The 15,081-nt window shown below is 51.8% G+C and overlaps 1 protein-coding gene across 1 annotated transcript; it reads left to right on the top strand.

Moving 5' to 3' along the window:
• Nucleotides 1-195: 195 nt before the first annotated feature.
• sidC (nonribosomal siderophore peptide synthase SidC) lies at nucleotides 196-14,513 on the top strand (the record flags this gene model as incomplete). The annotated part of the gene is made up of 2 exons (XM_043272247.1): nucleotides 196-726; nucleotides 777-14,513. The coding sequence occupies 2 exons, from the start codon at nucleotides 196-198 to the stop codon at nucleotides 14,511-14,513; spliced, it is 14,268 nt and encodes a 4,755-aa protein (XP_043128182.1).
• Nucleotides 14,514-15,081: the final 568 nt, after the last annotated feature.

A 15,081-nucleotide genomic window follows, 5' to 3' on the forward strand; every position in this document is an offset into this window, starting at 1 on the left:
CTGGCGAGGGGCAGTTCTTGCTCGGGAGGGACAAAAAGTAATTCTGAAGTGTCGATCTTCATGAAGCGGTTTCCTTTTCCCATGTCTTCAAAAGCCTCCGCGTGCCGCTGTTCTTCAGAGAACCACACCACATTCCACTGTGCGACTGATTTTATCCTAGGTGGGTGATAATTCCACCCGCAGTCGACTCAATCAATGGCAGAAACAAATCCCGCGGATGAGGGGCTCACAGGCCCGACGGAAACCACAAACCACATCAACGGCTCTCGCAGTGATGTTTCAGTTGGATCAAATCTGGCTGGGATTGTTCCTGTAACAAAGATACCTGCTCTAGACACTATCGACCAATATGCTGTCGAAGAATCAAGGGATGATTCAATTGGACAAAGTCCCTGGCAAAGGATCGGTGCCGGCGATGTTAGCGGAGATTTGGCGACAGGATTGATCGAAGGATACGCCCGATTTGTATCCGCACTCACTGGTCTCGAAGATGTTGCTTTTGCCATCTCGTGCCAGCCTTCGACGGGATCATCGCAGGCTCTGATTTGCGCTTCCGTGACCGTGACCGAACAAAAGCGGGAGGTGCAGTCAATACAGCAATGCGCAGTGCGTGAACTTGACTTTTCATACTACAACCGAAACGAGGTCCAGTTCGCCCTGGACTTAGCTTTGGCTGGTTGTCCCGAGAACAGAGACACAGATCTGACCACTGTCGCGGAGAGTAACGTGAGTATGCATCAGAAGTGTCAAGACGCAACAGCTAACGTATATGGCAGTGTCTCTCGTTGTACGTTCGGACTTGCAATGACGAACTCCGGACCAGTTTCACATATCCCAAACGACTGATCCCTGATGCAGCGGTGAGCCAGCTGCTGAAGGCGATTGCATTCCATATGAAGCAGTCCATTGGATGTCTACGATCCAGAGAAAATTCGCCGGATGACCAGACGCCTGACTTATCTATCCTTAATTTTCCGCCTCTGATGATACCCCCTATACGAGACGATGATTCTGCGCAAACGCCGCACGTTCCCAAACCATTCCTTCTTCATTCTACTTTCGAGGGCTGGGCCCAGAAACGCCCTAGTGCTATTGCACTAGATTTTGTTCATTCTTTGCCATCGGCCAGCTCTATCGCCGAGCATAGCACCCTAACCTATGCCGCTCTCGATGCTGCAGCCACCTACTTGGCAATCCATATTAGAAAACTCCTCTCAGACGATACGCGCAATAATCGTAATCGCATCATTCCTGTCTATATGTCAACTTCGCCTGAGCTTTACATCTCGTACCTCGGAATCCTCAAAGCCGGTTATGCATTTTCTCCCATTCCCACAGATGCTCCAGCTCAGCGAGTCCGGGAAATTCTTCAGGATATCAATTCGCCTGTGATACTTGGTAACGCTGAGGAACCGTTCTCCGGGTTATGGCTCCCAGACGCAGCCGATGAGACAATGTCAAAGCCAACCTGGGTCAATGTGGCTGAAGTCTCTAGATGGAAGCACCTCTCCGAAGAGCATGATGAAATTCCAACGGAAGATCGGTTATTTGAGCCTTCAGACATCGACCACAAGGACATTGCTTACCTTCTTTTCACAAGTGGCTCCACAGGCAAGCCCAAGGGCGTACAAGTCAGTCACCTTGCAGTTACCTGTTCAATCGAGTCCCACGCTACAGCCATCCCGCTTCCTGGCACTTCAGCTGGCGATTTCCGATGGTTCCAATTCGCGTCCCCGACGTTCGACCCGTCTCTGATGGAGATATTTGTGACGCTGAGTAGTGGCGGAACTCTCTGCTCGGCACCGCGGAGCCTGACGCTTACTGACCTGGAAGGAACAATCAACGAGGCCAGAGCAACTGTCATGATGGCAACGCCAAGTCTAGCAGCGCTTCTTCGACCCCCCCAACTGACTACACTCCAATCTTTGTGGACAATGGGAGAAAAGCTCAATCGGACAGTCATCGACAACTTCTCTCAGGCGCACAACACCGACCTGAACGGTGACTCTGTCCCGACGTCAAGGATGCTAGTCAATGCATATGGGCCGACTGAAGCAGCAATCAACTGCACATTTCTCGCGCCAGTCGAGTATCATACCCGTGGGTCAATCATTGGTGAGCCACTGCCCACATGCTCAATGTTTGTCCTCGACCCAACCTTCCATACTCCTGAACCTATCCCAGCTGGCCTTGCTGGAGAGCTTGCGATTGGAGGCCCTCAGGTCAGCCAAGGCTACTTGAACCGCCCTAAAGAAACCGCCGAATCCTTTGTCCACAGCTCTGAGTACGGATACCTCTACCGAACTGGTGACTTGGCTCGCATTGTCTGGGACGAGAAAGGCGCACAAGTCATTGAGTTTCTTGGGCGAATCACATCTGATCAGGTGAAGATCAGCGGTCGTCGGGTCGAGTTGGGGGAGATTGAGTCTGTCCTTGCTACCTTGGCTGGAGTGCGGGAGGTCGTGGCCGTGGTCCCCAAGCGTGATGCAACGGTACAAGGCAGTGAGCAAATTGTGGCATGCATTGTGACGGACTTACCTGGTGAAGACGCACTACGAGAATTTGTCCGATTGGCTGATGAATGTACACATCGTCATCTTGCTGCATACATGTGTCCGTCTTCCTATGTCTTCTTTGACTCAAGCCCTCGATCAAGCTCTGGTAAGGTCGACCGTAAAGCTATTGGCAATATGCTGCAACAAGGCGAAGATAGTGGTATAAAGTTCTTTCTCCCTTCGAACAAAGTCTCGGAAGCGTGGGAGACAGCGCCGGGTGACTGGGATGGGCCTGAGGATGAGAAAGATTTGGAGCTACGAAACCTTGTCCTCAATCTCATTGCGCAAACAACTGGCGAGGAGGCCTCTGTGATCAAACCCAACGCGAGTCTCTATTCGCTGGGCTTGGACTCCCTGAGCGCGATGCGATTATTACAGAAGCTGAGAGATCAATCCATCGACAATTTATCGGTGGGAGATGTACTACAGTCAGATACCATAAACGGGCTACTATCACTCATTCTCAATGGCAAAGGTAATCTAGAAGGACTCACCAATGGACAGCTGGCGGATGATCCATGCATGTCCTTGGCACAGCAATTGCAAGCATTCAGCGCCAGGAACCTCTTGACATGCGCGGGAAGGCTTGGAATAAGCCCAGAGAGAATTCAGACGGTCCTGCCCACCACAGCAACGCAGTCTGGGATGCTAACGAGCTTCTTGCGTACTTCGGCCGATAGTTCGTTTGCTACTCGGTCCTACATCTATCATTCTGTGATTTCACTAGAGCCCTTTGAGGACGTTGAGCGGCTCAAGAAGGCGTGGGAGTCGGTGATTGGAAGTTATGATTCCTTCCGAACGATTTTCTGCTGGCTTGACGATGACATGGCACCATTTGCGCAATGTATTCTCAAAGAAGATGTAGGACCAGCACCGAGCTGGGCTGTCTATCAGTCTTCTAGGGAGTCGATGCACAAGGATGTCTTGACCAAGGCCCTTCGAGAAGCCGAGGGAACGATTAGCCTGGACTTCCCCTGGAAGCTATCATTGCTTGACTCTTCAGAAGACAAGGTCATCGTATTGAGCATGTTCCACGGCATATTCGATGGGGGTTCGTTGCAACTTCTCTTGGAAGACGTGTCTTCTGTTTATAATAGACAGCCGCCAGCGCGTCGAACGTCGCTAGAGCATGTTGTTGTTAACCATTACCAAGCAAATCAAACAGCAACATCGAACTTTTGGAAAGAATATCTGAAAAACTACTCGCCAATTGCTTTCCCTTCGCTTACCGCCTACAATCCTCCAGCTGTTAAGTCTACAGACTGCGTCGAAATCACTGCTCGCACAACCCATGACATTCTTAAGCAACGATCCAGAACAATCGGGTCCACACCACTTTCTGTCCTCCAAGCAGCCTGGGCCTCTCTTCTACTCGCGTATAGTGGAAGCCAAGACCAAGACGTGGTCCTGGGTAGTGTTGTATCTGGACGTTTCGATCCTGACTCCGAAATCTGTGCTGGTCCGACTTTCACGACGATTCCCACTCGGTTGGCGCTTGGGCAGATTCCCAAAGCTGGAGGAAAATTATGGACAAACAAATCGGTTGTGGCTCATTTGGCGAGTCTGAACGCAAAAACGTTATCGCATCTACAACCGCGTCTCGGATCGTTAGTCACCGCTGATGGTAGACTTCCCTATGACACAGTTCTTGCCTACCAAGACTTCAGCGCCGGCTCCAGTACCAGTGGTCTATGGAAGACAATCGATCATCCCCCAATGGCAAACGATTACGCCGTGATGATTGAGGTTTGGCCTGCCGCAGACTCGTCATTGACCCTGCGCGCAAGCTTCGGTCTCTCTCAAATGGACCGCGACGGAGCCGACATGATGCTTCATCAATTGGACGACATCGTTGCGTTTATTCTTGAGAATCCGGATGGAGATTTCGAGAACGCTCTGTTGTATACCCGTCCTCACCTCAAGGCATTATACAACCCAATGCCGAAGATGGCCGATGAAGTCTCCGACGGGGCTCTGATACACACCAGATTTGAGGATCACGCAAATTCACATCCGGACGACATGGCGCTTCTATTCAAGTACGACCTCGATGATGACCAAAATCCGCAAAACATTTCATGGAGATACGGGGAGCTCAATGCACGGGCTGATAATTTGGCAGCGTCTCTTTGTAAGACCTACGGCCAATTGACAAACACAGTAGTACCCATTTGTATCGAGAAGAGTCCGGCGATGTATATTGCGATTCTGGGTATTCTCAAAGCTGGCGGCGCATGGTGCCCCATTGATACATTTTCTCCCGCACAGCGTCGGCATGATCTAATCAAACGGACTGGGGCTAGAGTGCTTCTCATTTCTAGCGAGCATGGAGAGCAACCAAAGGATGCCATTCCCGTTGATCTCGACGTCGTTGATGTTAGTAAATATGGTGATCCGCGGGTGAGTTGGCCGAGCATCGGCCGAGGCAGCTCAAAGAAGCTGTCCAGTCCGGCGGGCATAGCATACCTGATTTGGACGAGTGGAACCACTGGTGCTCCTAAGGGTGTGCCTATCACTCACTCAGCTGCGGTGTCCTGTTTCAAGTCGCTCGAGAAAGACATACCATCCGACGTTTCTGGCGGTGTTGTGCGATGCTTGCAATTCTCTCAATACACGTTCGATGTGTCCATCCAGGACATCTTCTACGCGTGGAGCTTGGGAGGGGTTCTGATCTCCGCAACTAGAGAAATCATGCTTGCCTCATTTGCAAAGCTGGCGAATACCACGCGAGCAACCCATGCGCATCTGACCCCTGCCTTCGCTGCTGGTGTCCCGAGAAAAAGCTGTGAAACGCTGGAGGTAATTACCATGATTGGCGAGAAGCTAACACAGCCTGTTGCCGACGACTGGGGCACAGATATGAGAGCTTACAACACATATGGCCCGGCAGAAGTGACAATCGTCTCAACCGTACGAGAATTTGGCAACGAGTGCATGAACGTCAAGAGCGCCAATGTTGGCTGGCCCATGGAAAGCGTCTCGGTTTTCGTCACGAGGAACCGGCAAATCGTGATGAAGAACGCAGTTGGGGAGTTGGCGCTGGGTGGTCCACAGCTTTCTCCGGGATACTTGAACCAAGAAGATGTCACCAAGTCAAAGTACGTCTGGAGCGACGAAGCTGGACAGATTCTCTACTACACGGGAGACCTTGTTCGGATGCTAGCTGACGGTTCGCTGGAGTATATCAATCGTGTGGACGACTTGGTGAAACTTGGCGGTATTCGTGTTGAATTGAGCGAGATCAGCTTCGCTCTCGGTGGATGCCACCCACGGGTTGAGAATATCGAGACGCTCGTTGTTAACCGCCCAGATCGGCCGACAAAGGTTGTCGTTGCTTTCCTCTCTGCACCGAATGCGGCTGAAGCCGATGCGGGCGACGGCCTTCTACTACTCAACGATGCTGCTCTCGAGATTGCTCTCTCTACACGCGAGAAGGCGCATACAGCTCTCCCTGCTCATATGATTCCATCCGTGTACCTCGTGGTCAAGAGGATTCCTCGCACGCAGTCCGCTAAAACAGATCGTCGCGCGCTGCAAGCTGCATATGCTTCAGTTGATATTGAAGACTGGGAGAATCGGATGAATCCTGAAAACGATGCTGCAAGTCGCCCCGCGGATGACCAAGTCACATCCGACGCAATGGAAAAGATTGTGCACATGATAGCATCGCTTACCAATATTTCGCCTTCGATTATCACTAAAGCGAGCAGGCTCCGAAGTCTAGGTATTGACTCTATCCACGCGGTTCGTCTCGCATCCAGACTCAAAGAAGCCGGTTATCAACTTTCTTTCATTGAAGTGATCAACTGTGTCACAGTACAGGATTTGATCCAATTATCCACATCTTCTTCCGAGGCTCTTGTACCGTCACCTACTGACTTTGATATTAACCTTTTCAACAATCAGTGGCACGACGTCGTGTCCTCGAAAGTTGACGACGAATTTTTCACCGTGCGAGCAACCCCGATCCAGGAGAGCTTGCTCAGTGAGACGATGGGTACTTATAACTTGTACTGGAGTAATCACTTCTTCTCACTTGACAGCTCTGTTGATGTGACACGGTTGAAACAAGCTTGGCTGGCGCTTTGTCAAAAGAACGAGGCCTTGCGAACTGGGTTCATTCCTGTTGCCATGGTAGATAACAGCTCTCGCAAGGATGAACTGGACTTCTCCATCTTGCAAGTTATCTACGATCACCCCACTCTCGATTGGGAGTATGTGGTGTGCGAAGAGCATGAGTGGGACCAATTGCTTCACTCTCGCATCGAAGGTGTCATGAAGACGCACCAGAAGACGTATTTCAGGCAGCGCCCCTGGGCAGTTACTGTTTTGGACAAGGGTGTAGACCGGGTTATGGTACTGACAATTCACCATTCTATTCATGACGGGCCTTCTTTAGATCTGATTGAAAAGGATCTGCGGTCTGCATATACCGGCAAGCCACCCCCCAGATATCCACTTAGGAGCGCGCTTTCCAAGGTCCTGTCGACAGAGGAAATGGCTGCCGGTACCCGGAGCTTCTGGAACTCTGAACTGCAGAAATTCTCCGAGCTTGATGCGCCCTCCTGGCCGGACTTGACCGGGAAGAGGACGCCAGAGACCGCCGCACAGGAACACAATCTTATCTCCGAGCAAATGCCCATGACGGAGCCTCTTGAAAAGCTTCAATCCATCTCAGCCGAGCTCGGTGTCTCCTCCATTGCTTCCCTCATTCGTGCGGCATGGGGTTTCGTATCGTTGAGTTACCTTGGAGTTCCGGCGACTGTGTTTGCGGAGACAATTTCTGATCGTGTTCTGCATGCTGACCTCGACAACGGCATTGGTCCATTGATTTCCGTTGTGCCAGTGCCATTCAATCCAACAGGAACTGCACGGGAGGTTCTCGCAGAACAGCAGCGTATCTCTACCCAGTCGAGGAAGCACCGTCATATACATGCTCGAGAGGTGCGCAGGATGCTCAAACGACCTCGTGGTGAGCCCTTGTATCCGGCAGTGTTCACCTTCCACCCAGCGGGTGCAGAAGCCAACGCCGCTACTGACACTGGTCTGTGGCGTCAACTTGAGGATCAAATTGGGTTGCATGTTGAGCACCCTATGGCATTCAATGTACTGCAAAATGCTGATGGATCCCTGATCCTAGAAGCGTCTGCTGATGCATCTCTCATGAGCCATGAACACCTGTCTATCTTTGTGCGCCAGGTCGACAGTCTCGTCGGCGCAATGTTGGGGAATCCAGACAAGGAACTACGAGAACTCGTCAATCAACTCCCCCCTTCGCTCAAATCCAAATCTTCGCAGCATGTGAGTGAGGCAGTTATGAACTCGGTTAACCTCAGCCCAACGCACTGGCTGGAGCTCAACGCCAGGGAACATCCGGAGTGGACAGCAGTTGAAGTGGCCAGCAGCATCAGCGCAAGCGGCGTCGAGAAGCAAAGTATGAGCTATGGTACGCTCAATGCTGCAGCGAACTGCGTGGCGGCCTTCATCGCCTCGCTGGGATACAAAAACAGAATGATTGCCGTTTGCGCGGGACGAAATCTTCCGTCCTATCCCGTCATTGTTGGTGTCTTCAAGTCAGGAAATACCTATCTCCCTATCGATGACAATCTTCCAAACGATCGAAAAGCATTTCTCATCGAGGATGGAAACTGCCCGCTTGTCTTCACCGAGTCCGCATTTGCAGCCACATTCTCAAATGTCCCCGGAACGTGCCGTGTGATGTGCATCGACGATCCCTCTTTCATTGATGCGTTGGCAGGCATGCCCACTGACAATCGGTCCTATGCAAGTGATCCACAAGACAATTCCTATCTGCTTTACACGTCAGGTTCTACAGGGAAGCCTAAGGGTGTCATGGTGTCGAGGGCGAATCTATCAGCATTTATCGAATCGTTCTCAGAATTCGTTTGTCGAGTGGCGCCAGCGACACTAGAGCTCGGTGGTCGAGGCCGGTATCTTGCACAGGCCAGTCGGGCGTTTGATGTCCATCTGTTGGAAATGTTCTTCCCCTGGCGACATGGCATGGCCTCCGTAACTGCTGCGCGAACAATGCTTTTGGATGATCTTCAGTTGACAATCACGAAGTGGGGCATTACTCATGCGAGCATGGTACCATCTTTGGTTGACCAGACAAACCTGCGGCCTGAACTATGTCCGGAACTCAAATACCTGAGTGTTGGAGGGGAGAAGATTTCGAAGAGAGTATTGGACACTTGGGCCGGGTTGCCGCATGTCGCCCTAGCCAATGCGTACGGACCAACGGAAGTCACTATTGGTTGCACTTTCGCCCATGTTGGCAAGGAAACCACCATTCGCAATATTGGGCCTCCATTGAGCGCCTGCACTTGCCATGTTCTGATCCCGGGCACAATGAACTACGCCCTTCGTGGTCAAACGGGAGAATTGTGTTTCACCGGCGACCTTGTGGGCAACGGATATCTAAACAGGTCGGATGCAACTGGCTTTGTGCAAGGCCCTGGCGGCGAAAGGATGTACAGGACCGGAGATATTGGTCGCTTGATGAGCGATGACTCTGTGGAATACGTTGGTCGAGGCGACGACCAGACCAAGATCCGCGGGCAGCGGTTGGAACTCGGAGAGGTCTCCGAGGTTATTCGCTCCTCTTCTCCTGTTGAGATCAGCGTAGTGACCACGGTTGCGAAACATCCCGGTCTCGCGAGACCGCAGCTCATCTCGTTCATTGCCAGAGGTGGTGACAGGAGCCGTCAGCGTAGCGGAGATGCCACCATAATACATTCTGATTTGGCAACCTTGGGCAAGGAACTCCGGGACGCCTGCCAGCGGAAGCTGTCAGCCTACATGGTTCCCGAGATCGTCCTGCCAATCACATATATCCCACTGGCACCAATGTCAGGAAAGGCAAATATCAAGCTGCTGCACATCATATTCTCAAGCTTGCCCCTGGCAAGTATTCTACAAGGAAACAATCCAGGAGCTAGCGACACTGCGGCTTTCACTGGTAGGCCTTTGACTTCCGAAGAAGAAGCTGTAGTCAACGAAATCTCCGCAGTGATCAAGATTGAACGTGAGAGTATCAATCCACTGACAAATATTTTTGAGGTCGGCTTGGACAGCTTAAGCGCAATCAGCTTATCAGTGAAGCTTCGGAGGATAGGATATGACGCCACCGTCGCCCTTGTGATGGGCAACCCGGTTGTCGAGCAGCTTGCTCAGCTCCCCAGAAAGTCAACCGAGGCCGCGACTGATCCGCACAGTTCAGAGTTGACGAAGAGACTCGCTGAGCTCGAGGCTGAATACCACCAGGGCAATACCTCGCCTGCAAATTCCGGCCAGGTAGTCGTACAACCATGCCTTCCTCTTCAGGAGGGTCTTGTCGCACGCTCCATCAACAGCGAAGGGGATCAGCTCTATGTCAACCATATTGCTCTCAAGCTCGATCCCGGTCTCGATTCCGAGCGATTAAGGTGCGCGTGGCAAGCTACTGCTGACAAAAATGAGATCCTTCGAACTTGCTTTGCTCCTTTGGAGAAAGAGATTGTTCAAGTTGTCTTCAGTTCTGGATGTCCAATGTCATGGACGGAATGCGAATACGACGGTCCCGAGGAATGCATTACACAGCAGAGAGCGAAGCAGCAAGAGATTTCTCGCGGCATCATCGAGGATATCACAGACGTCCCTCCGGTGCGATTCCACTTGGCAAGATCATCGTCGTCAAAACATCCATTGGTTTTGTTCATCGCAATTCACCACGCTCTCTATGACGGTGAGTCATTCTCGATGCTCCTGGAGGACGTTGCAGCGCGTTATGTAGGAGATCCTGTGATCCAGCGAGGCTCACCGGCTGCTTTCATCAACCATGTATATGGTCAGAACCTGGAGAAGGCCCAGCAACACTGGGTGAGCGCGTTGAGTGATTGTCGGCCGACAATCTTTCGTGTTGACACTGGTGCTGTAGAGGAGACTACCTTCGTTGACAGAAAGCTCCGTGCCGGCTTGGCTGAACTGGAACGCCATTCAGCCAATTTGCACACTACCGTTCCATCTCTGATGCAGGCACTCTTCGCCCTTCTCCTGGCTGATAGAGTTAACGCGTCCGACGTCACTTATGGACTTGTCCTCTCCGGTCGGGCTGTGGCAGTCCCTGGTGCGGATTCCGTGCTTCTGCCTTGCATTACAACCATTCCGGGTCGATTGAATACCAATGGCCTGACAACTGTCGCCGATGTTGTCGGGTCCGTTCACCAATCAACCGCCCGGTCTCTTGAGTATCAACACACCTCGTTGCGCCGTATCCAGCGTTGGCTGAAGTCGGAAAAGCCTCTCTTCGACTGCCTCTTCTCCTACATCCGTAGCACGCCAGCACCCAAGCACAATTTCTGGGAGCAACTCGGGAGCAACATGCCTTCTGAGTACCCCCTCGCCGTTGAGATCGAAGCGAATCATGAAAAGGATGAAGTGTACGTTCACTGTGGCTTTTCGGCGTCGTTCGGTTCGGTCGACCGCGGGCAAGAATTTGCTGAGAAACTCGACGCACTGTTATCAGCTCTCTTGTCTGGGGACGACATTGCGTTGGACAGCTTCAGCCTTGCTGGCTCTGGAGCTTCCGGTTCACGCGAAATTGAGGTGAAATGGGACGCAACAGCCTGGTCTACGACTGAGACAAAGATTCGGGACCTCACGGCTGCTTTCTGTGGCCTTGACGTGGTGAATGTGTTGAAGGGGACGTCATTTATCAGCCTCGGTATCGACTCGGTGACCGCTATCCAATTTGCACGGAAACTCCGCGAGTTGCAGTTTGAAGTTGCGCCGTCAGATATTATGCGCTTCCCGTGCGTTGGCGCATTAGCCAAACACATTGACGAGCGTTCCGCTGAGGGACGTCAGTCAGCACACTCGGAGGACAAGAAGCCCAGAGTCTCGCTTGCAGCTCACCGTGACAACGTTCGTCTTCTTGGTGGTGGAGATTCAGTCGCGGCAATATTTGAATGCACGCCTCTGCAAGCGGGCATGATCACGCGGACACTTGGATCTGACTCTCAGGTCTATGTTCATCCGCACATTTTTCGACTCGGCGCTGATGTTGACATTGATCGCCTCAGGAATGCCACTGCAGAGGTTGTCTCGAAAAATGATATTCTCCGTACTTCGTTCCACCCTATCACCGAGAATGGAGTGATCTGGGTCGGTGCGGTGCACACAAATCCTCCTCTACAGTGGACGGAGATCTCCTTGTCCTCGAACGCGGATGTAATCGCCGAGCTAACCTCACTCTACTCTTTCCGTGAAGTGGCCGATTTCGAGACTCCAGCACTCAGATTTGTACTCGCTGATCGCGAAAATGAGAAGCTTTTCGTTGTGCTCATGCACCATGCTCTTTATGATGGTGCCTCGTTGCCTCTGCTCTTTGAGGATTTGGCCGCTGCTTACCACGGTCAAGCTACGGCAGAGCGGCCTCAATTTTCCGAAATTGCCCACCACATTCTGGAAGGTCAGAATGACTCTTGCGATTTCTGGACAAAGAAACTGGCTGATCACGAGCCTGTCGAGATTCCTGCGCTCTCCCCATCCGATGCTACTGAGGGCATGCTTCTTTCGGAGCGCAGGATGGACCTTGACGTGGAGAAGGTAGTTGAAAGTTGCAAGGCCATGGAGGTAACCGTTCAAAGTGTCGCCCTCTTGGCATATGCAAAGGTGCTCGCTTGCCTGGTTGGGAAGCGCGACGTAGTCTTCGGTCAAGTTCTCGCTGGTCGCTCACTAGCAGTTCCTGGTGCCGACCAGACCATTGGCCCGCTCTTTAACACTGTAGCTCAGAGAGTCTCGTTTGAGCCTAGATTCTTGAGCAACCGTGAGATGGCCCAACGACTCCAACAACTTACCTCTGAGTCGCAAGTTTTCCAACATGCACCTCTGAAGGATGTGCAGAAGGCTCTGAGACAAGAACATGGCATGGATGCTGCCTCGCTATTCGACACACTCTTCGTGTTCCAGAAAAGTGCTGATCTTACAACTGCCACGCTGGCTGAGCAGCAGATATGGAGATCCTTCGAAACAGACGGATACGCTGCGCAGGCTGAACATAAACTCAATTTGGAGGTAGACCACGGTCGTGAAGCTATCGTCGTTAGCACCTCGGGGGACGGACGCTACATTTGCCAACAAGCCCTTGATGAGTTCATGACGGACTTCTGTACAGCGTTCCAAGACATCATTGATCATCCTACCAGATGCGCCACTGCTGCGCCAGAGCCGCTTGGGGAATTGCCTCTTCGATTAACCAAGGCTGGGAAGCCAGACCGAGATGACAGCGAGTCTGATGCGCCTGCACACGAGTTGATTGTTCGTGATGTCCTCGCTGAGGTGGCCGGCGTTCCAGTCGACAGCATCTCGCCAAGCACCAGCGTTTACAACATCGGTTTAGACTCGTTGTCTGCCATTTGCATTGCTTCCATTTGCCGAAGCAGAGGATTGAAGGCAAGTGTGGCTGATGTTCTGCAAGGAAATACCCTACGAGGTATCAGTTCACGCATCGTCTCAACGGTCGAGGAATGCATTCAAACTCAAGAGCCGTTGATTGAAGACTATAACGCCGTGGAAAATGAAGTTCTACAGCGGCTCGGGCTAAACAAGGACGCAGTCGAGACTATTCTGCCCTGTCTCAGTGGCCAGCTGTACCACCTTGCCAGCTGGTTGAAGTCCGGCCGGACCTTGTTTGAACCTGCCTGGTCTTACTACAGCACGGAACGTATCGATAGTGGGAAGCTTGAGAATGCGTGGGACCAGCTCCGTCAACGACATCCCATTCTAAGAACCTGCTTCGTGGCGCCTTCGCCGTCGATGGCCGTACAGGTTGTGCTCAAACAGGCACCACAGAACGCGGAGACCTTCAAGGTCATCGAGTCTCCCACATGCATTGAAGAAGCGGCAAAAGCCCAGGCTAGAGAAGAGGGTTTGACTCCATCATCTTTGTTTGTCCCTCCTGTCCGCCTCCGTCTTCTGAAGGCTAGCGACAAGGACGGAATCCAACTTTTCATCAATCACGCTGCATACGATGCATGGACAATGCCAATGTTTGTTTCTGAGCTCACACAGATCTACCGCGGGGAATCAGTCCAGTCAAACCCGGACTTCCCCTTTTTTGTCGAACACGCCACACGCTCTCTGCGACAAGTCGACGAAGAAACCTACTGGTCTTGGCAGGTTGGTTCCAGCGTTCCCACCATCATTCAACCCAAGGAGCAGGAACTACCCAGGCAAGCATTTGTCGGCGTATGGGAGAAGGTCAAGAACCTGTCTCAGCTGGAAAGTACCTGTCGTTCTGCAGGCCTCAGTCTCCAGAGCGTAGTCCTCCTGTCCGTGTCTCGCTGTCTCGCAAGAATGACTGGGGTCCAAACCCCCACAATCGGTTTGTACCAGACAGGTCGCTCCGCCTCGTTCAATAATATTGAGCGTCTCTCCGGACCCTGTCTAAACGTCACGCCGTTTACATTCCCAATCCCCGGAGCTGCGACCAACGCGTTGGACGAAGTACGCGCAATCCAAACCTCCCTTGCTGAACGCGTGCTCTACGAGCAGAGCTGCCTCCGCGAGATCCTGACCAAATGGGCTAGTACGAAAGGTAGAGGACCACTCTTCAACACCTGGGTTAATCTCCTCTGGATGCACCAGCCCTCCACCCGAGGTGATTCGGAACTCAATCTCTTCCATCCTCTGCGAATCGGTGTGCCAACGGACTTCATTCTCGCTTCTCCATTACCGGACCCGACCGGAGAGACTACCTCCGTCTCGGCGTTGGATACTTCGTACCTCCCTGATGAGAATTTGTATATTGATATTGGGCCTGATCCTGGTACGGATACCATCGGGTTTGGTGTCCGCGTGGAAGGGGGACTGCTGACGGAGGCGGAGGTGCGTGAGATGGTGGATGATGTGAGTGGTGAGATTGAGGGGATTATGGCTGCTATCCAGTTTACACGCTGAGATGTTTTGATTGTGGTTCTTTGTAAATTATAAAGAGGGCGATGAGGAGGAAGTTGAAAGATGGAGACTGCAGAAGTGCATTGTGTCAAGTGGACTGACTACATGTTCACGCCTGTATTCTGGGGGTGAAGAAAGCAAAAATAGACAAAGAAGAAGCATACACAATAGATAGAATTTAAATGTTTAGATGCTTGACCTGTCTGGAACAGGGAGTACAGCATATCTATATCCTTCGAGTCTTCTTTAATTGCGAAAGAAGAAATAACTCCGTTGAATCATCCTCTAATACAAAGGAGCATCTGCAACAATCAAGCATAGTACTAACTGCGTAGATCCATCTAGAAAACGCTATGTGTTTGTGTGTCTTGTTCACCTACGCCCTCGTGGCAGCGCAGTTTCCGTTCTTCCCATACATTCAAGAGCAACATCCGGTGACAGTCTAGATATTCAAATATCACATCCAACAAGCGAATTATCCTTCTCCCTGCAAGGTATCTCAAGAAATGTGGTGCGCCAATTGTACCTGGTAAACAGATGACGGAGCAGAGACGATGCATCCCGCGCAGAC

The sequence above is a fragment of the Aspergillus viridinutans genome (assembly GCF_018404265.1).
Source record: "Aspergillus viridinutans IFM 47045 DNA, scaffold_7, whole genome shotgun sequence".
NCBI classification, from domain to species: Eukaryota; Fungi; Ascomycota; class Eurotiomycetes; order Eurotiales; family Aspergillaceae; genus Aspergillus; species Aspergillus viridinutans.